At 32.5% G+C, this 23,471-nt stretch overlaps 1 protein-coding gene across 1 annotated transcript in view; it reads right to left on the minus strand.

Moving 5' to 3' along the window:
* Positions 1–23,471, minus strand: part of Cdh9 (cadherin 9) — a 143,363-nt gene that overhangs the window by 5,800 nt on the left and 114,092 nt on the right. Inside the window, exons 4-11 of the mRNA XM_010623792.2 lie at positions 20,433–20,552; positions 19,702–19,869; positions 17,681–17,868; positions 16,583–16,836; positions 5,252–5,388; positions 4,426–4,547; positions 481–598; positions 144–395 (exon numbers count right to left, since the gene is read on the minus strand). Coding sequence (XP_010622094.1) covers positions 144–395; positions 481–598; positions 4,426–4,547; positions 5,252–5,388; positions 16,583–16,836; positions 17,681–17,868; positions 19,702–19,869; positions 20,433–20,552 — 1,359 coding nt within the window. The remainder of the gene's footprint in view (positions 1–143; positions 396–480; positions 599–4,425; positions 4,548–5,251; positions 5,389–16,582; positions 16,837–17,680; positions 17,869–19,701; positions 19,870–20,432; positions 20,553–23,471) is intronic.

Raw genomic sequence — 23,471 nt, forward strand, 5'->3', positions numbered from 1 at the left:
AAAAAAAAAAAAAAAAAAAAGGAATGCTTTTCATTAAAGTTAAAACGTTGACTGTAGCAATGGGGAAGAGTTATTTCCAGCAGGGTTCCTGGGCAGTAGAGCAGTGAGTTCCCCGGGACGTGCATCACAAGGTCAGAACTTACCCAGCAGGATGACAATGCACAGCAGAATGGCCACCAGCGCTCCGGTGCTGAGACCCGCAGAGAGCATCAAGGCCTCCGCGTTGCAGGACTGCATGTTCCCTTGACTATCACAGGCGCACACACGAATAGTGAGCGTGCCAGTGCTGCTTTGAATAGGGTAATCATTGTCGAAGATTAAAATGGGCAATAGATAGGTGCTCATTTTGGTGCGGCTGTAACCATCTTTCCGCGTCATGATTCCCGCTGTATTATCTGTGGTCAAAGGGGGGAAAATTCACATTTGCTTTTATGTTGCACCTGCAGATTTCCTAAGTTGTAATATTAAAAAATTCTGTACCTTTATTATCTACGATGGTGAAGTTTGGGTTGAGAGGAAATTCCGGCACTGGTTCAAAGAAGAATTTATGGCCTCGGGGAGGGTCATCTTTGTCCATCACACTGATGGTCTGAATCAACTGAAACCAAAATAAGAGAAACAATCGAAACAAAAGAAAACCAAGCCTTAATGTCATTTTTCAGAAAACTAACCCTACAAAGTATTACTTGTAAGGCATCCAACTCAAGCTGTTTTGCTCCCCGATTACTGAAATATTAAAAAAAAAAAAAATCCTATACTATTCCTTTTCATGGTTATCGTGAAACACCAGTCCGTTTCACTAATATTTAGTAACTGTTCTGTTTGCTCCATTAGAGAATATTTTTTCAAAGGAAGAAAATATGAAAAACTACTTTGAAGACATATAGGTGCTTTGCAAAAGCACTTCTTTCCATTAACAAAGTTATTCATATATTTTTGTACAAATGAACATTTTTTATGCAATATCATAGAAAAAGGATTTTAAATATATGGGCATTGTTGGAAGAATCATAGTGCACATTTCATCCAAATTCCTTCTTTTTTCTTTAGTGTTATTTACAGCAATACAAGTATAAAAGTACTTCTCAAGTTTTGTAAAATCCATGTTAAAGTTGCAAAGTTAAACCACTTCTCAGCTGAGATCAATATAAGTCAGAAGTGGGTTGTAGTGGAAGATAAACAGCAAATAAGCAGTCAGGCAGAAATATTCCATGAGCATTTTATAGTAGAAAAAGTGCTGAACTACTAATTAACGTGCTGTTCCTCTAGTCATGGGTCTGCTGTCAGTCAGATGTGAAATTGCAGTCATTTGATTAGCTTCCTGTTCAGAAAAACAAAGCAGTAGGACCACTTCCAGGTAATACCAGTCCAGCCTTCTGTGGTGTTAACTAGCACGTTCACAGTATTTCAAATCATCCATTCGTTTGGTTACTCTGCGCCTTCTAAGACTATACCAACTTACATTCTCCCTAGTCAATATGCTTACACTTTAACTTGATATTAGTGATAAATTCACAAAATTTATTGTTGCAGTGAATGTGAACACGTTTCTATACAGTGCTTCTGAAGGCACACAATTAGTAGTACAAAATTTAACATTTTTCCTTAGATTCTTGAAGCTCAACATAAGAAAATAATTATATAACTTCTAGCCCTCTTGCTCAACCTTCTGACCCTGAACAGTGACAAATTTAACTGTTAGTAATGTTTTAAAGTACACAGACATTGGTCCGTTTATTATGTGACTCAAATTATTGGTATGATTGGATAGACTCTGATTAAGCCTTTTAAAATAAAATATAGCCATCATTTGCTTAAAATAATCTATTTTAATTATATTTGTTTTAATGAGTTGGTGATAGATATATTAAAATTAGTTATTATAAATTATGTTTTATTAACATCAAATGTCAATATGAAAGGTACCAATAACTCATACTAATCAACAAAAGGCAAAGATACTGACTCATAAATGAGTAAAAAATATCTATAGGATATAGTATGTTGACTTGTGTATCCCAAACCATATTTTAAAATTGTAAATCATTGTACCTGTGAAAATGACATTATCTGAAAATAGCTTCTTTATAGATATAAACATGGAAAAAGAAAGTCATACTAGAATATGGAGGGCTTTAATACAGTAGCTAGAGTCTTTATAAAAAGATACCATGAAATGCTGGAAATTGAGATTGGAGTAATTGGTGACTACATTCCAAGGACTGGAAGGGTCCTTTATAGGTAACTCAGAAAGGGCACATCTTGCTCATACAGCAGTGTCAGGCTTCTAATCTCCAATTTGTGGAGGAAAAAATGTGTACTTTTAAGTTACCTAGTTTGCAGTATTTTTCACTGTAACATCAGAAACCCAATATAATCGTGAAGATATTTTTAAAGGTGCCAAAGCTTTATAGAAAAGTCTCCAACCTCAAAAAATTCAAAGGGATTTACACTAATCTATTCTGAGATATTTACAATTTGGCAGATATTTAAAATCTAGAAGAACCTAAGTAAATATGCAATCATACATGTGTGGCAGAAATACAATACTTTTGGAAAATTCTTTGGCAACACTCACTAATATTTACAGAGAAAATGTAATTATTCTTAATTTGAATATTACATCAAAGGAAATAATACTAAGTAGTAAGAAAGTATAATGTATTATAATGCTCACTAGAGTGCTGTCTACTCAAATAACTTTTTGATTGAACAAATACCACTTTTAGAGGAGTAGTTGAATAAGTTCATGTATGGCCATGTTATAAATTAAATCTCAAATAAAAATAATCACTTACTGAACTGAGAATATGCCCATTATATCTTGCAAGAAGCAAGAGGTAAAAACAACTTGAGTTGAAGCAACTATATACATGTTCTATCTGAATTTTTAAAAACTGACTTTTTTTTAACATTTCACTGGGATGCCCAGGCTGGTGTCAAGCTTCTTCCTTAAGCCTTCTGAGTTTGGAGGATTATACATGTGTGGTACTCAGCCTGCCTTCCCTTTCTTTTACATTGTATAGGTGGAACACAGTAAGTGTGTTTGTCTTACTCTGCTGTGCTGCTATAAGAAATTACCACAGACTGTGTGGCTGAGACAGCAGCTGTGTATCTTCTCACAGTTCTGGAAGCTGGAAGTTGGAGATCACAATGCCAGCATGGTTGGCTTCTGAAGAGCTCTCCCTGGCTCCCACACTGCCTTGTCTTTAAGTCCTCAAACAGCCTTTTCTCAATGCATTAGCTCAGGAAGAGAGAGGCAGCATGAGATCTCTGCTACCTTTGTTTATAAGAATATTAATTCTGACAGATCATCTCTTTGCCCACTACCAATGACTTCATTTAACCTTAATTACTTCCACAGGGACCTCCGTTACAATACACCCACATTGGGATTTAGATCTTCAACATATAAATGGGACCATAAACATTCTGACCATAACAATGTCAACCAGAATAAAAGGCCATTTCTCACTTTACTTTCTACTCTTAAATGGATCTGATTGTAGGATATTTTTACTATGTGCCCACATGTTCCTGAAGGAACAATTTAAATAACTATATGTTACTTTCAGTGAAATTCAGTGTTATTGGATAATGTTTTTTTGAAAAAATGAGCATATTCTGCATTATTGTTATGTTAGATGTATTTGAAATACTACATGGTAATGGGAATTTATAACTCTCCTAGAACAAACTAATTTTATTTCACAAATATGAAAATTTTATATAATGCATAAAATATCACACAGATCAAACCAGTCTCCTGAATGAACTGTTTAAAGTGGCAAAATGTAATACAAATGCAATTGTTATGATTTCCTATTTGCTAATAGAAAAATTTCATGTCTTTAATGCATGTTTATTTAATGGCGTATTCATATGGAGTCTATTTGGTAACTCAGCATCAGCCTAATTTTGTTCTTTTTCTTTCTTTCTTTTTTTTTTTTTTTTTTTTTTTTTTTTTTTTTTTTTTTTTTTTTTTTTGGTACCGGGGATTGAACTCAGGTCCTTGCACTTGCAAGGCAGGCCACCGAACTGCCGAGCTAAATCCCCGGCCCTTGTATCAGCCTAATTCTGAATCCAAGCAAGAGCTTTTCTCATATATGGTATTCACTGTATGACTGGTATATAAATTAAAGCTTATATAAATTTTTTCTACTATTTCCCACATTTAATGATAAAAACCATTATAGAAGTCATTTTTAAGAGTTCACTGTGAATTTTCTTAATACATATAGTGAGAAAAATGTACAAATACAGCATATTATCTGCCTTTATAAAGTGAAAATATTTTTCAAAAGTTTATAGTAGGAGTAACCCATTTTCCGGTCCCCATTCTGTCTCTCTTAGACAGAAATTATCTTTCTCGCAATAAATTTTTTTCTACTCTTAAAAACAAAAGGTTATAGTGATTCTATTTACCTGGCCAGGTTTTGCATTTTCACAAACAAATGTCTCGTAGTACATGGCAAACTCCGGTGCATGGTCATTTATATCAAGAATTCTGATGAAGACAGGAATGTGAGTGCTCTGTTTTGGATTATCTGCAATAAGAGAACGTATACAATTTTAATCTTAATTACAGAGAGGCAGGAAAACCACTTGTCCCATTTGTTACTTAGCTCCCTATTATTTACTATGTCATTTAGATTTCTGAGGCACATCTCAACTCTCAAATAGTTCAAATAGGAAGGAGAGTAAAAACAAGGATTTTGGAATGAAAATGACATGTTATTTGAAACAGGTCATTTTCATAGTATTTTTTATAGTACTAGGGATCAAACTCAGAGTCTTACCCACGCCATGCAAGTGCTCTTATTAAACTGTAAAGGCTGACCTGGAACTTGTAATCCTCCTGTCTCAGACTCCTACACAACTGCAAGCATGCACCATCACATCTGGATACTCTATGATTTTTATAAAGTTAGACTATAGCCGGGGATTTAGCTCAGTGGTTCCACTGCCTGCCTTGCAAGCACAATGACCTGAGTTCGATCCCCGGTACCAAAATAAATAAAGTTAGACTATATTTCTATCCTACTATAAGGTGTTAGAGAAAATAAAATTTAAAATGAAAGAATGCTTTCATCATCCTTAAAATAATTTAAAACTCCAATATTTTCTTAGCATTTTTCTAAAATCTTACTAAAAACATAACACTTTTGATCAAGAGGAAGACTCTGCTTAGAGAACCATTTTATCTTTTGATGAAAGATAATGTGGCCAGGTAGATGTGTCTCGGACTTACTTATTTCTTTGGCTGTAATGGTGATATTGTGCCAAGGGGATGATTCCCGGTCAAGAGGCTTCAGAGTAAAAATAGAGCCATTTTCTGAGTGAACACTGAAAATCCGGTCCATATCAGTACGTCGATCTACAGAGTATCTGGCAGGAAAGATATTAATAAATACAGGCATCATTTCACACTCACTAGTTCTTGTACTGTTTCCTTCACGGCATAGCCAATTCCCATAGTGATCTGACAAAGCTATGAAATGTTAAGACTTAAACATCCTTTGAATTTTTCTCCCATAATATTTATTTAAGCAGTTTCATACATTTGACTGTTTCCAGCACTACTACTATATTACTATGCGTTCATTGGAAATATTATTTGCACTCACAAGTCCTTCTGGCAGCTTTCAAGTAAGTTTTTAAGTGTCACTTATGTCACGTATATTATCATAGACCCTTCACAGTACTTGAGATACATTCAACAGTCATGCTAAGCTTAATGCAGCCAATAGCAAGGGATAAATTAAATGAAATCTAAAGAAAAACACCAACATAAGAAAATCTGTACACAGAGGATATGAATATACCAGAGGCTATTATAAAACACATTGTTCTTTATTAACTCTGGATCCAAGGAACGGCTCAACTAAACCAAAGATCACCCTCTAATGCAGGCTCAACATTATTTCAAATAACAACAAAATATCATATCTCTACAGAATTATATGACTCTCATCATGGCTGGATATGGAAGGTGTCACCATAAGCTTTTTATTACTCTATAGTTGGCAAGATAGTATTTCCTCTCCCAAATTGTTCATAGCCGAGTCCCCAGAATATCTAACTATACGGGGAAAGGGATTTTGCAAGCATGAATAAGTTGAAACCACTTAGATGGTACAATATCCTTGATTATTTGGATGTGTTAAATCTAATCATAGGAACACTTAAAAGTAAAATGGTTTAATGAGATGAGTCAGAAGGAGAAAGGAGGAGAAATGTAGAGTGAGAAAACCTGACTCATCATTACTGGCTCAAAAGATGAAGGAGTAAGCCAAAGAATGAAGGCAGATTCTAAGTACTGGAAAGTCTTTAAATCGAAAGCCTGTGCAGAAAGAAGAACTTTGCCTCCATAGCTGTCAGGGTGCAAAATCCACTAGTGACTGGAATCCATAAGAAACAGCTTTACTTAGAGTCCACAGAAAGAAACATGGACCTGTCCATATCTATAACTTATCTCTACTCACATGAGACTCACACCATAATTTTAATCTGTAAAACAATAAATTTATGTTGAGTCAATCTCCTTCCTTTAGGATGACTTTTGTGGCAGCTATAGAATATAAAACATTTTCTAAAGAAAAACTTTTAAAAGGCCTACTTATATGAAAGTTCCATAGTTATACTAATGCATATTATGTTGGGGTGTGTGTGTGTGTGTGTGTGTGTGTGTGTGTGTGTGTGTATTAATCTGTTTGAGTTCTGCTGATTTCAGTTTGTAGATGCACCATTTAGGAAAGTGTTTCTGAGACATTTACATTCACATAAATCACATGTGGACCTTATTCCCAACAGAATTTGATGGGCTAACTTTGTATCTCAGTGGTAGAGCACCTTCTTAGCATGTGTGAGGTTCAGTTCTCAGCACAGCGAAAGAAGCTCCAACCATAAACCCGGAGCCGGAATTTGTAGCTCTGATGGAGTCTTAGGCAAATCATGTAGGTCCGGGAACTAGACATGACATAGAAGGATGTACAAAGTTGATAAAGTGCTTTGAGTAAAGACAGAGAATGGAAAAAGGTGAAAGCTAGAATAATCAGCCTGTTGTAGACCTTGTTTTCCTGAACACTTTAAAAAAGTCATTCAAAAAGAGCTCCTCATCAATTTACCTAATTAGTAAAATTCAACTCCTATTATAAACCTCTACAGCAGTCATTATGTTTAGAAAACATTAGTAATAGATATTTAGATTTCTAAACTTTGCAAATTATTGGCAACTGAAAAAATTTTAGATGAAAATATGTTTACCCCAATTTTCTTAGTTTTTTTTTTATTTGGCAGTGCTTTAATATAGGATGTGTGACTCGGTCTATTATAAGGGCTATGCTGAAATTAAAGTATCCAAATGTAGATTTAGATATTGAAAAATAATAATAATTTTATGAAGGCATTGCCTAATTTATTTTCTGCTAAATATAGTAACATTATTATATCATAGACATGAATATTGCTTCCAGTAGAGTGGGCCAAAAAAAAAAGCATACCAATCTTTATCTCAATGGTGAAAGGACTGAACAACTTTGCACAAACTCATATTTTCTTCTGCATCTCACTTCTAATACAGAGAAATAGCTTAGTTACCTCCTTTTTGGAAGAACTACACACAATATCACCATTACAGCCACAGAAATACGTAAGTAATAAGTGGTATTTACTCAATTTTCAAAAATTATTATTATAATTTTCTTACATAGCATTAATTGAATAACTTGGGAGATTAAAACAGAACTCATTTAGCATGCAATCATTGCTCAAGTATAGCTAGACTTTTCGAATGGGAAATCTTAAGGAGATAAAAGGCTGATGGAAATATTGATTCAAAAGTAAGCATATAAAATGCTCAATGAAATATATGTTTTTCTAAAAATAACATTCATGTTAGACTTAGCCAATTAGACACACAATTATTTATAACGGATCTGATTTTCAAAGTCATTACTAGTGTATTAAGATTCAGGAGTCATATGGATTTTTCTCATTGTAATTTTTGTTGCTTAAATCTGCTGAAATAAAGTATCATGCTTTTTGTTCATAGATTACAAGTTTCCTATGATTTAGTTACTAATGTAGGTGCTATTCACATTTAGGAGTAAATCTCTAGTGTGTAGTACTGGAAGAAAAAGCAATGCAAGCCATTGTAACATTAAAATTCTTTCACTGTGTTTTCTTTAAATACACCGATTTCTGCTTATGAACAAAAACAAGTTTAAACTGAATCCAAGGAAAGTAAAGTTAAAGCTCATAACTGCATCTTTGTGTCGATTGCAACTTAACTAGCAATATTCATCTGTCTCTTCATTGTTGGAAAGGTCAATAGTTAACTATTTTTAGCTTATGTTTGAATAGATCTTGGCTTTCTCTTACTGTTTCCATTAAAGATCAACATGTAAAGTAAAATTCCTTTCTGTTCCCATTGCTAATTATCTTAGAGATTAGCATGGGGATTTTGTGATAAAGGAATAAATAATAATTCTTACAGTATAAAAGTGAAGTTCTGACTCACTTGTACTTTATGGAAGAAAAAAATTGAACTGAGTTTCTGGCTGTCTTTCTGTTAAATTAAACTTTGAAAGGCATTTTTCAAGTTAGAAATTCATGAAAGAATATCAATTTGATAATTTAGAAATTGTTCATTTTTCATTATTAGCATTGCAATCTTCCAGATCTATATTTAGAATTTTTCCTCAGTACAAATGATATCTCAGTTTGTCAAAGCCCAGAGATAATTTCCTTGTACTTAACAGCCAAGTTCTATTTTCAGTAAAGAATAGGAACATTCTGATTTACCTATTAATAATAAATACATTGGATTACAACCAGTGAACACAAAGAACATTTTAAACACTTAACACAGAAAAAAATTCTCTATTTCCCAGCAGATGGATCATAAAGACAATAATTTTCATTGATTTCCCTACAAAGAATTTGGAACAATACATTTGAAAAGACCATTCACGTATTTTTTTCTGAAATATGAATACTTTCTTTAGAAAAAGGATCTACTCAATTGGGCGGCAAACAAAAATGAAAAAGAACAGAGAAGGAAGCCTGTGGAAACAGCTTTAATTTTTGTTTTTTGTTTGCTATCCATTTCAAGGTTCCGTCATTAAAAATCAAACACAGATTCCTGTATTTTTTATCTACTACAAAAAGTAGACTGGATTACAGACACTACAACAAATCAATAGTTTGCCATAACAGGTAATGATAGCATTCATTTTACTTTACTGAATCCCAAGTATCCATTTTACTAAGGTCAGAATAAGGATTTGCTTTTGTTCTTTATAATTATTTTTTCCAGAAATATATTATCCCTACCTGTGAACTATAAAAACTCCATCTCACTTTGGAAAAATACTGCTAACTATGAAATATATTTATAATTTCATTGGAAGCTATTTCTATAGTTTTTCTTGCAGAAAATATGATATTATAAAATTATTATTTTACTAGCTTCAACACAACTAAGAAAATATGAGAGAAGCCTTTCGATATATGAATGTCCTTATGCACATTTATTTTATGTTGGGATCATGTACATTTTCCGGTAGCATAAATAAATCCTTTGCCGATATGTTTGTTTTGTTATTTACTTTTCAGCTTGACAGTAGGAGAAAGGATTTCTTCTAAAAATCACTGGACTTTCAATATGTTAAGCATAAAATAGGTGTGAAGTGAAACAAGATGTCCTTTCAGAACTTCCAAAGCTACAACGAACCCTGTCATTTTGGAGATTCATAACCAATGAGGGGAAGCGGAGGTGACAACAGCTGGTAACTGTAACCACAACCTCATGTCACAAGTAGCAGATGTATCTCAGAAAATATATCAGGTGAACAGCTTTACTGTGAGAATTAGTTTCCCTGCTTTTCTTGAAAAATAAAAGTGATTCCCTGATGTTGATTGTAGACCATTTTGCCTCTGGGGATCAACCTTCCTTTTAAACTGCATCAGAGCCAGGGAAAATCATATTGTTATGTTATATTCTCATTGAATTATTGCTGTTTCTTTGTGTACACTGTAATTGGAGTTCTAAATCCTGTTTTTCAAAAGATGCACTCTAATTGAAATCAGCCAATATTGTATACTGTCAGGTATTGCTGTTAATAAGGGTAGAATTGGTAATTCAATGAAGATAATTTGACATGAATTTGTTCTCTTAGTATTTTTCTTCTCATCTTAATTACTAAGATTTACAAGTAAAACTAGAGCTTACTGTTTTTTTCTGCAAGACTTAAGTGCCCAAAAGAAAGCAAATATTTCAAGGAGAACTATGAATTAGTCCTGGGCGAGCTAAGACTATATAAGCTAATTTTATATACTGTAACGTAAGGATGCAAATTTTGCTATTAGTCTCTGACACAGAATATGTCCTTTGAAATTGTATCTGCAGGAAATTATAAAATAAAAGACAATTTATGTCCAGAAATCTAAATTTTGAAAAAAGTATGTATACATATAATGGATTATGTATGCAGCAAAATTTTATTAAGAGATTTGGTAACAGTGAATATTCAAAATTAATAAATACATATATATATACATATATATACGTATATATATACATATATATATATATATATGTATATATATATGGACCCATAATAATATAATTAACTCAATGACATGAAAATAAGGTGGTAGGTAGATTAAACTGTTTGAAAGTTAGAGTATTTAATAGAAGGAACATATAAATTAAATAATTACCACACAAAAAGGTATATATATTGTTTTGCTATAAAATTTCTTGAGTCATCTGAAATAAATTGCTACACACACACACACACACACACACACACACACACACTTTAGCTGCTTCTTTGGGAAACAATGACAAGGACTAGATTTATCTTACTACCCTACACACTAAAAACCAGACAAAACAAAGTATGAAATCACCCTTTTTAAAGAACTGAACCACGGGAAATTAGCAGAGTAATTTCTAAGAAAAAAAGGAAGAAATAAGGTAAGCACTAGAACTTTGTCAGTGTGCTTGCTGTGGCAGATTCTTATAATACAGGAAGGAGAAATCCAGATGAAAGCCAAGCATTGTGGTGCCAGTCTGTGGTCCCAACACCTGGGAAGCTGATGCACAAGGGCAAGAGAATTGTGAATTCATAACCAGACAAGAGTCCACACAACCAGACTCTCTTGGACAGTACAAAACACACACACGCACAACACACACACACACACACACACACATACACACACACACACACACACACACCCCTAAGTCAGATGGAGCCTGCTAATCTCACTGAGTTGAAAAGATGACGTTGAGATTCCAGAGTGAGCAAGGTGTCTGTAGTTCACAGATGTCTTCCAACAAAGAGAACAGAAATCTGCAGAGAATTCCATTCACCTCTTTAGCTGAGTTCCTACCAGAACATGAATAGGAATAGACAACAGAACTTGGAAATAAAGACCCAGAGACACTAGAGTGAGGAATGCTTGGGAAATATTATGAAACTGAAAATAATTCTAGTTCTAATTAAAACTGTTTAATGTAGAGGACTTTTGCCAAACTACTCCAAAAAGTCTTGACTGACTGGAACGGCAAAGACATTTTATAAATTGTACAAAAATGTGGTTATTTTCTAAGCATTGGCAAAATAATTATTGGAATAGAAGTGTGTTTAAAGATAGGCATACAAATATTAACAAATATTACAAAAACACAGAAAATACTTAGGTTGAGAACAAGTAGATTTTTCAATTAATAATTCTGTATTTGGTATTCATATATGAAAAAGCAAAGAAATTTAATCCACACCTCTCATCATGTAAAAATGAACTGAAAATAGAGCACAGATGGAAATATAATTCTTATATCAATTAATATTCTAGAGGAAAATACAGCACAACTTTGTCACATTAAATTTTGCTCTAAAATATAAATTTATTAAAAAGTTGATAAATTGAGTTTTATCAAAAGTGAAAAGTTTTGTCCTGAGAAAGACATTGCAAGGAAAAGGAGAGTAATGAATGTGAGAAAGTATTTACTAATCACATATTTAATTAAGGGCACCATTTATCCACATAATCCAAATTCAATAAGGAAACAAGTAAAATATAGGACAATAGGTGAATAGCCACTACACCAAAAACTATATATATGGCATCATAGATATATGAAAACTGGTTACCATCTTTCCCAAAAAGGAATGAAACCTGAAATATGAATGAAAAATTATTGCACACCAGTTAGAAAAGGTAGAATTTAAAAACTTGGCCATAACAAGTATTGGAAAGGATTTGTAAAAATTGGAATACACTTCTATACTAAAGAGAATGTATAATAATAAAATTACCTTGATAAATATTGCATTTTATTAAATGTTAAACAAATGTTTGCCATTATATGGTTCAATTGTTAACGTTTCAAACATTTACTGGAGAGTAATAAAGGATATAAACAAAGTGTACATGATATAACACATGAGATGTATTTTAATCCTTAAAACAACTGAAAATATTAATCAATATGGGAAGCAAACAATGCATTTTTATTTCTATACATTGCAAATTCTATGCATTTCTATGCACTCCAAATACATTATCTACAAATGATGTATTTACATTTCTCTACATTGGAATATTATGCATCTATTTTAATAAAACAACATCACTGCACTAAATAAAATAAATTGTAAAAATAATGCATTTCTATAAAAATGATTGCATAGGATTCATTTATATAAATCTTTTAAAATCCAGTCAAACTCATTTGCAGTAAGAAAACATCCTTAAAATACCGTAAATTCTAATCTCATCTGTTTTGAGAAAACAAAAATTATTTGCTTTAATATGAGTCTAAGTCCAGGGATAAATGGGAAGAAGGTGTTTAAAAAATAAAGTATTTTTCATACAGGAGTGCTAAGAATTGATACAATTTAGTGACTCTGCTAATAAGTAGCAGTACTCTTAGTTATAAAACTAGATAAAACAATCCCAAAATTCATATGGAAATATAAGAGACTCAATAGCAAAAGCAATCCTCAATAACAGAAGCAAAGGAGTCGGTTATATTACAAAGCTACAGAGATCAAAACAGCATAAAGCCGGGCATGGTGGCTCAAGCCTGTAATCCCAGCCCTGGGGAGGCTGAGGCAGGAGGATCCCTGTATAGCCTGAGTTACATAGTGAGTTCCAGGTCAGTCTCAACGACATAGTGAGATCCTGTCTCAAAAACAAACAAACAAACAAGAATAACAACAAAAAAGCTTGGTACTTGCACAAAATTAGACATGTGAAACACGGAATGGAATAGAGGATGCAGAAACAACTTTAGGCACATCCTGCTATTTGATCTTTGACAAAGGTGTCAAAACTTTACAGTGAAGAAAAGATAGGACCTTTAATAAAAAATGGACAATTAAAATGAATAGACACTTTTTAAGAAGGTGAAATAGAAATGACCATTAAATCCATGAAACCCAAACTCAGTATCTCTGGCCATTTGAGAAACTCGAATTAAAACAGTACTGACAGTCCATCTCAACCCAGAAAGAACTGCTGTTATTAAGAAATCAAATCATAAAAAATGCTGGCAAAGCTGTGCAGAATAAAAGGGACTCTTCCGTGTTGTTGGTGAGAATGTAAACCAGTACAATCACAACGAAATTCACTATGAAGATTTCACAAAAAAGTTAAAAATAGAAATCACCTTTGATCCAGCTATTCCTTTTCTAGGTATATTCCCAAAAGAGCAAAATATATTATATAGGAAAGACACGTGCATACTCATATTTATAGCAACACAACCCATGATAGATAAATCTTGGAAGTGGCCTACGTGTCTGTTAAAAAATGAAAGAGTAAAGCAAACGTGGAATTTATGTGCAAAGGAGTGTCACTCAGAAATAAGAAGGAATAAACTTGAGTCATTTGTAGGAAAATGGATGCACTTTGAGATCATAATATTAAGCAAAATATATCAGACACATAGGTTAAATATCTCGTGGTTTCTCTTTTATGAAAAACACAAAATTGGGCTGGGGATTTAGCTCAGTGGTTCCGCCGCCTACCTTGCACGTGCAAGGACCCGAGTTCGATCTCCAGTACCAAAAAAATAAATAAATAAAATAAAAAGAAAGAAAGAAAGAAAGAAAGAAAGAAAGAAAGAAAGAAAGAAAGAAAGAAAGAAAGAAAGAAAGAAAGAAAGAAAGAAAGAAAGAACAACATAAAAGATAGCAGGAAATAGGAAAATAGATATTTTGCAAAAGGGACCAAGAAATATTGAAGGAGGTCAAAAAGGAATTAAAATGTGTTGTGTACATGTTACACCTTCCCAAGGGAATGCAATCATTATGCACTGCAAGCATATTCTGATAAAAAATAAAAAAATTGAAATAAAATAGTTAATAGGTCTCATGAAAATTGTATTGAATTTCAAGTGTACACATGTTGTACCTAAATGAGGAAAGGAACAGATTATTGTTAAAATGTGATATCACTCTGATTTAGAAATGTTTGAAGGTCAAAAAAACAGAAGGTTTGACATCTAAAATTGTTGTTCCATCATTAATCTACAAATTGTTCCTAGGACATTGATTGCTATTTTCAAAAGTTACAATCAATTATTTTTAATGAGGAAAGTAGTTCTAGCATAGACATTTGTTATAATAAATGCTAAGGAAAAGGGAAGGCACAACATGAACCACATTTTTAAAAAATAGGGAAGCCTGTCAAGGGCAGGCACTTATTGAGCATTTCTACATATTAGCACGAGTGAACACGTATCCTTCAAAAATAAGTGGTTTTCAACTAGTTGAGAAACTAGACAAAAAACTTAATATTAACAACTGAAGAAAAAGTCACCATTGGTGTGAAATAACAAAATTATCTTCATTTTCTCATTATAGAACATTTTAATACAAATTACTGTTTCTAGCAACACCATATAGATATACAAGTTCTTGTAATAATTGTTGATTTTGTGTTTACCACTTACCCCTATCCAGGCCCATATTTATGTAAATACAATTTCAGAGCACAAGAGTAATATGCATTTGTGTCCATTTCAGCTTTGGAAAGACAGTGAACTTTAAAGAACTTTACAGTTCTTTTCTATGTTTACTAAATTCACAAACAAGGAACATTGAAATCAATCAGCCACATAGATTTTAATAAACACATCTAGATTGTTTTGTATATGAACATGCTAGTAAATACACACTGAACATAGGAAAACTGTGTTGCTTCCTCATTTTATTTTACTTAACATAGTATTAACATTTAAAATTGAATTTGGATATGAATAAAGTATTTAGATAAAATAATCTGTATGAAGTGCAATACATAAATTAAAAGTAATTTTAATAAAATACAATATGTAATTGTAAACTAATTTTAAATCACAAATATCCAGTAATTTATATTCTAATCAATCTAAAACTAACAAAAATTTTGATCACTATCAATTTATTAAATATAAATTAAAATGTATAGACTTTAAATGTAAAAGATAACATATTCAATAACATATAATCACTAATAAATTGAATATATATTCAAATATATCAAATACAAAATAATATTTCCAACATTGCAGAGTTAATGTATTTTGTATGGTTCAGGTGAATTTATCATGAGTGAAAATGGTAATAAATAAATTTAATAATTGTTTTCCTTTATTAAACAATTGAATTGTAAGAAAAATAGAATTTTAGGTATTTTGCTAGTAATACATTTAACAGATAATCTGTTCCTCATCTATCTCTTCTTTGCTATTGTCCCTCACATATTTCCATCATCCTTACACCCAATATATTCAATTTTGCTACCTTCTCCTTATTAACAAATTTTGAGAGTCTCATTTCAGTTTCTGGATTTTAAATGATGCATATAATATTCAAGTTCTAAGACAGAACTATATGCTATTAATAACTAATACCTCTACATTTCCTTTTAACTTGCACATTATATCATCATTTCTTGATTAAAACTGTCCCAGTTGGAATATAATTGACACAATATTCCCTCTATATTTTAACATATAATAATTTGGGTTATTATTTATTTATTTATTGGTATTGGGGATTGAATTCAGGACCTGTGCTTCTGAGGCAGGCATGGTGCCAGTGAGCTCAATCCCTGGCCCTTGGTGATTATTTTTGAAGAATGTATTTTGAAACTTCCAGAAAAAACAAATTTCCCAATGCATTTTTAATCATTTTACTTGTATTTTAAGTTAACTAAATGAGACAATAGACAAGGAAAACACCAACACAAAAGGAATTCAAATCTCTTACTAAATCTCAAGCCAGATTTACTGTGTATTTTTTCAGAACCTAGCTTTGCTAATATTGGATACATTATTTAAGTGCTCAGTGACTTCTTCTTATCATTCTTGGAGAGATCTCACAATAACCTTTATCTGGTGGCATCACAACTACAAAGTGAAATAATAGAATTAGAATTTTTAGATGGCATCCCAGCTAAGCTTGTTCACTGGGTGTTTTAAGTACAGTTGACTAAATTGTTCAGTAATGTTTTTCCTTACAAGGCATGAAAATAGATCATTGTTTTCTACAAAAATAACTTCTTTCAAAGTACTTACTTTATTAAATTGTTCATGGCATCCGGGTCATGTGCTGTGACTTGCCCAATGATGCTGCCCTCCTTTACGTCTTCATCAACTTCCATCAGGTAAGAGAGTTTACTGAACACAGGGGGCTCGTCTACGTCTTCCACAGATATTTTGACCATAGCTGTGTCTTTGAAAGGTCCCAGGTGTAAGAACCTTGGGTCAGGGTGAGTGTTGCTTGCATCCACTCTCAAAGTGTACAGCATTTTTTTCTCAAAATCTAAATTCTGAAGTTAAATAAACCAAGAAAAACCAGCATGATTTGGAAAACAAAACGCTAGGTGATAATTTCAATGTTTAATAACCTGATTTTTATTGATGCCAAAAATCATGGGTCCTCAATTATTGGTTCATAAATACATCAAACAAGTGGGTACCACTTTGTTTTGCCTTTCAGTTTTTATAGGAGGTCGAATGAATATAATGGAATTCACATTGATATTGGTTCCCAGGAGGTAATGTATTTCCATGTCAGTCACACCTAAATGAAATATTTTTAAGCACATGTGTAAATTATGTATATCACTCTTGTGAAAGTCACACATATTTAAAATCAGAAGAAAAAATGAATACTGATAAAGTTTAGAATAAAGTTGCTTTTTTCAGTAATTTGAGTACTTCTAGAAAGCAAGATACGAGTGAAGAAAAGAAACATACATAATTAATTTTGACTGTATTATTGTATGTAAAATTTCAGAATACTCTCCCATACTGCCTTAAAAATCAGGAAAACCTAAATGAAATACATGGTATTTTTAGGTTTCCACTATTTAAGTAAACCATCACATTTGCAATTAAAATATGTTGAAAAGTGTATGTGATATCAATGATTAGTGTATACTTATTTTCCTATAGAAAAATGCAAAAATGAGTACAGCTGAGCTTAGTTCTAGTTTATAATGATCAGTATCGTAGATGCTTCACTTATTTAAAGAAAAATGATTTCTATTCTCACCTAAGTGGTAGACTGCATGAATAAAAAGGAAATATGATCCCTTCACTAGCCTTTACTGAAAAGCAACAGTAAACCATGCATCACTCAGTAAAAAAGTGAAGACAGCAAAAGCGAACCTTCTTGACAGTTATGACCCCTTCCTGTGTGTCCTTGTCAGTGACGACATCAAACGTGTCTGCGCCATCCCCTTCTGCAATGCTGTACTCCGTCTCAGCATTTGTCCCCATGTCCGGATCGTTGGCCTTTATCCTTCCGAGGTGAGTTCCAAGAGGCACAGACTCAGGAGAAGTGAAATGATATGTGCCTATGAATTAAATCAGAGCTCCTTCAACATTTCATCTTCAGCTGATTTATTTTTTCATTTCATCTGTTCTTTTCCTTTGAGTTAAGTAAATTAATTGCAATTTGGGAGATATTTTTATTGTATTGTCTTGTAAGTTCTTAAAAATTATGTTTTTTTTAATGTTGAGAAAATAATGTATAAAGGCAGAAAAGTCTCATTTTCTTGAGGATAATTATATCTCAGCATGTCCAGAGATTATTTAGATAACAGATGGAAAGCCTAATAGTAGTAAATGGATTTTTTTTATCTTAACATGACTTGAAAACAATTATTTGCTGTTTATGTGGGCTTTCAAAAATGACAGCATACATTTTTACATATATTCATTTATTGTAAAATTTCATTTCTTATTTTATTTCATTTTAGGGACATAAAAATAATCTCAAAAATAACAATGTCCCTGGTTATTGTTTGATTTTTTTTCTTTTATTGAATTTATTGGTACATTTTAGGTATACAGTAGAGCTACATTCATTATTGGGATCTTGTACCTTTACATGACAGGTGGTCTTGGTTCTCATTTTTTCCCCTTGTCCCTGCCCTCCCTTCACCCCCTCCTCCCCTCCCCGTTTACAAACACTTTATTTCTATTTTTTCATTTTCTCATATTTTCCCTTATTACCTTTCCCCTACCCTTCCCTACACCTTTAGCCCTTTTCTTATACCTTTTGATACCTATTTGATTATTTTCTTATACCTTTTTCTTATACCTTTTGTTTTTAATTTTCATATCTTTAAACAAGAAATCAGTTTTACTGTTTTCTGCAGGTCTAGAAAATTATTGTATTGCATATTAGGTGGTTTTCAAAGCATTTTAGTTTTTAACTATCCAGGAGACAATATAGAAATCTACAAAATCATTGAAGTCAGGTATATTTTTCAAAACATTTATTATGTAAGGAACTCTATGAAGATCAATGTGCCCCTGTGGTAATCAATAGTACTTTTCCATTTCCTGGAAGAACTAACATAGGTTATTTATTCTCAGATCCAGGCTTAAGGAAATCATATGGCAAAGTGGGGTGTTCAGACTTCAGAGCTCTTCTCTCTCTGGTTTCATTGATTAAGAAAATGAATTTTGAAGTTAAGCTGTGTTAGTTTGAATTCTCACCAGCAGACGAGTCAGTTAAGTTCCGCATACCTTAATGTCAATGTCTTCATCTATATAATAAATTAGTTAATGATAGCACCTAATACATACTATTGTTATGAAGGTTAAATGAGATATATTTGTAATTTTTTGTTAATTCAGTTTCTAGTCTTACTTGTAATAGTTTCAAAGCTGATTTTTGAAATTCTAAGATATCACACAGTAGCAATTTCAGAGAAACTAAAGTATAGTCTGTATTTATAAAATCAATAAGGCTTATGGTGCTTATATGCTGTATAACAAGATATATGTGACCAGACAAGTGACAGACTTAGACTGAAATTCTAGCCCCCAGATTTAAGAGCTCATGCATCTAACCAAGGAGATCAGATGAAAAAGAATATGGTCATAGATGCCAAGAATGTTGTCAAGTTAATATGGAAAACTTTCTAATTCTTCAAAAGATATAAAAGGTTATTTAAAATTATAAAAGAAGCTCATGTACTTATTTTGTCTCACTATGCACTTAAATATGCAAATGATCAGCGCTTTCAATTTGGATAAAATTTTGATTTTTTTTTGGAGGGAGGTGCTGTCAATTTATTTTATGCAAAAACAAATAGTAAAACTAGTATCACAAATATATTCTGTTAGAAGTATGTTTGAGAAACTTCTCAACATGAGATCAATGAAATCATCCTTACTCTGAGGAAATCGAGGTGGATTATTGTTGACATCCGTCAGCGTGATGTTCACTGTGGTGGTTCCGGAAAGGCCCCCCATCTGGCCACCCATGTCCTTGGCCTGGATGACCACTTGGTACTGCTCTCGATTTTCTCTGCTCATGTCTGGTAATGCAGTTTTTATTGTGCCTTTTTGTTAAAAAAAAAAATTAAGTAAACATTTAAAAAATATGCAAAATCTATTTTACACAAGTTAGTCATTAAAAATGGGGAGAAATTATGTGTTTAAATAGTCCTTCATTCTACAACAAATTTAACACAATTCACAAACCTAATGAAATCTACCATGGACTATTCATTACCAAGTGGGTTTTGCTAAATCCATCTAATTATTCTTTTGATTTAAAAGTAAATTTTGTTGAAACTTTTAAGAATTAAACAATTTTACTAATTGTCACATTCTTTAGATTTTGAGCATTTCTGTGCTGCACGATGTGCTGAATCTTTGTGAAATTTTAGTTACAAGCTAAATTTAAACCCAATAAATAATAGTTTAAAGAACTAAGGACTCAAGTAGGCCACTTCAGTCACAAGAAGTTTGTTTTGTTTCCACGTAATAAACTTAGGAAAGAAATAGAAACATAATACTGAAAGAATGGGGTTTAGATATATTTAAAAAGCTGTGAAATACTCATACATCCAGGTGTATTATATAATGAGAGGCAGACCAACATAAATGTTTTTATGTTTACCTGATTCTGGGTCCACTGAAAAATATGGCTGCCCTTGCAATATGCTGTAGACCACTTTGGCACTGTTTCCATAGTTAGCATCATCTGCATCTGTTGCAGTCACTTGTATAACTGATGTACCTGCATTAAACCAACCCCCAAAATAAATCCATGAATACTTCAAAAGTGGAAACATTTTCCAGATAAATTGCTGTAATGGTGTATGTTAGAAAAATAGCCTTTTCCCTTCATTCTTTTTCTTAAATTTCAATATTTTTATGGTTTATTATGTAAGATAATATAAATCAAAATATATTTTATTGCAAGGAGAGATATAGTGAGGCTAATGAAATAATTTATGAATTTAACATAAATATTGTGAAGATAATTTTTGAGGAACCAAAAAGAACATGAAATTTCAATTAGTAGATTTCATGATAGGTGGAAATAAGTAAAGATGAATTAGAAAACTTCTAATCTTTTGCTGCTCTTGGCTATGGTATATTAACAATATATTGTAGAAAGACTAAAAATAGTTTCATTGTTATGTTATTATGAAGAAGCAAAATAAGTCATAAAATTTTGTGGTAGATCCAAGCTTTTGATGTGAAAAGTCCTGGGTTTGATCATCAGTACCAGAAAAGGAAGAGGGAGAGAGAGAGAGAGAGAGAGAGAGAGAGAGAGAGAGAGAGAGAATATTGAACTATTAATGTTTTAATATCTTTTTGTGTATACAAGGTCTAATTTGTCATGAAGTGTTTTGCTTCTTTTTAAAAGATAATACAGATATGATCATGCCTATTGATGTTCAATATGTGTGCTGGGTGTAATTATATACATGTATATAGTATTATGGTGTAGATATAAAATATCCCTCAATAATAACACATATTCAGAATTGAGGGTTTTGGAAGGTAATTGGATCATGTTGGCACTATACTTATTAGTGAATCAATCCAATGATAATTTCATAGCTAAATGTGCTGTTAGGAGATAATGGCTTGTTTGGAAGTGGTGTGACATGCTGTATGCTTTCAAGTATACATCATCTTACTCACATCCTCATTTTTCTACTTCCTACATACTATGAGATGAGCAGCAATCTCCTTTAAATTGTGGATGCTGGATAATTTTTTCCCAAGGTCAAACAAGCTGACTAATACTGAAAATTGGTACCAGAAATGAGGTCACTACTGTGACTGTAACTGATCATATGCTTTAGAAACTTTTGCAACTCATCTCTATGAGAAGTAATATTTGAAGATGTTGACTATAGAAGTTTTAGAATTCTGTAAGCAAATCTTGATAGATTTTTTCTGACCAGAGTTCAGAAGACCAAACTATTTATAGGAAAGCAAATAGTAAAGGCCAGGGTAGAAGGCTTTAGTTGGGAACAAGGACCTTATTGACAGTTGGATTTGAAACCATATTTTGTTTGCTTTGGTAGAAAATTTGTCTACATTTTGACCATATCTTCAGACTTTTTTAGGAGACTAAGAGCATCAAACTAATTAATCTCACACAGGAAAGGTCAAGTTAGCCCAATATTCAGGCTATGGTATGGTTACTGCTAGATACTTTAGCCAGAGTTATAGTCAGAATTTTGGATAAAAACATGAGCAGAAAATTTTGAATAAATTAAATTTCATCTCAGAAGAAAAATGTGTAAATATGAAGTCAAATGAGATGTGGCTGCTAAAAAGATTATTGCCATTCAAAGGAAATTAATTACTTTGCATCAGGACTACAGGAAAAATGCCATGAAAAGGCATTGAAACATTCTCACAAAATGACTAGACCTCATGTATCACAAGCTTAAGGATATAAAATAGTAAAGTCTTTTGAAATATTCTTTGAAAAGAGATTCTCTGGGTACCCTGCTCATATGGGCCACCTAAGTAAGCGTTTCCCTAAATTAAGCCATTGAGTCACTCAGAAGTCTCTCTAGATGTGATCCTAGGGGGACAATCAACTGCTGAAGTTGATGGAAGACTTTGGCATTATCCACATGTTGCTAGTTTTACATGCATGTAGAATGCAAGCACCATGTGATTATGGTGGCTTCCATCCAGATTTCAAAGAAAGGCTAAGAGGCTAAGAAATGTGTTGCTGATATTGCTATTTAGGAAATTATGAAACTGAAGCTGAAGGGACATTTGCGACCTCAGAAAATTGTAGATACAAAGAACATATATTGTTAGCCGAGTTGAGCCCAGAAAGTGAGTGGATCCAGTCCAAAGGAGAGGCCATATGGCTGCAGCTTTCAAGGCCATTGGGTTGGGACTTCCTAAGCCCTGTGGAGTTTCATCTGGTCAAAACCTGCCCTATATTATTGACATTGAAAATATATCTTATTAAAATATTTTTTCATGCAATACACATTAATAACTTATAGAATAAAAATTTTATTATAATCCTTAACCCACTATTTTCTAATATAAAGTTAATAACATTTTAGAAAAAAATAAAAGCACAGAAGCTAAGTTCATAATAATAAATCATGAAGAAATAATACTGAAAGTGAATTAATAAATACCTTTCTTGTAAAGATTTTAGGAATTTCTGTAAATGTGAATTATTCTGGAATTCAATAATTCCATGTAATGGCATGTTCAAAAGGGGAAAAGAACACTATCAATTCAGGCATGAAGGAAACACAAAAATAGCACATATAATACGGGTCCTACTCTATGTCCTACTCTTTGTCCAAAGGCCTTCCTTTTGAGCCCAGTAGAAAAGATATAAATTTATTTTAACTTTGCTAATTGTCAGAAAAATTGTTGAAAGTTATCAAAAGTGAAAAAAGAAGTAATTCTTCACATCTCCATTCTTCTTGTGGTCTAACAGAGTTACCTGTCTGTCTCTGCCATAAGACAGGGCAGTTATTACCTTGAGGAGCAGGAGTGGACAACACCCTTGAAGTATTTGTTCTTTGAGGATCACCAGCAGAAGGATTGCTGATGTTTAGAGACAGTGCAGTGAAAACCAAAAGGGACATGGATGGGTTGAATAGGAATTACAACCAGCCTGTTAGATCTGTTTATTCCTTTAAACTGTATT

Source organism: Fukomys damarensis, unplaced genomic scaffold (genome assembly GCF_012274545.1).
Source record: "Fukomys damarensis isolate Sample0158 unplaced genomic scaffold, DMR_v1.0_HiC HiC_scaffold_1, whole genome shotgun sequence".
NCBI classification, from domain to species: Eukaryota; Metazoa; Chordata; class Mammalia; order Rodentia; family Bathyergidae; genus Fukomys; species Fukomys damarensis.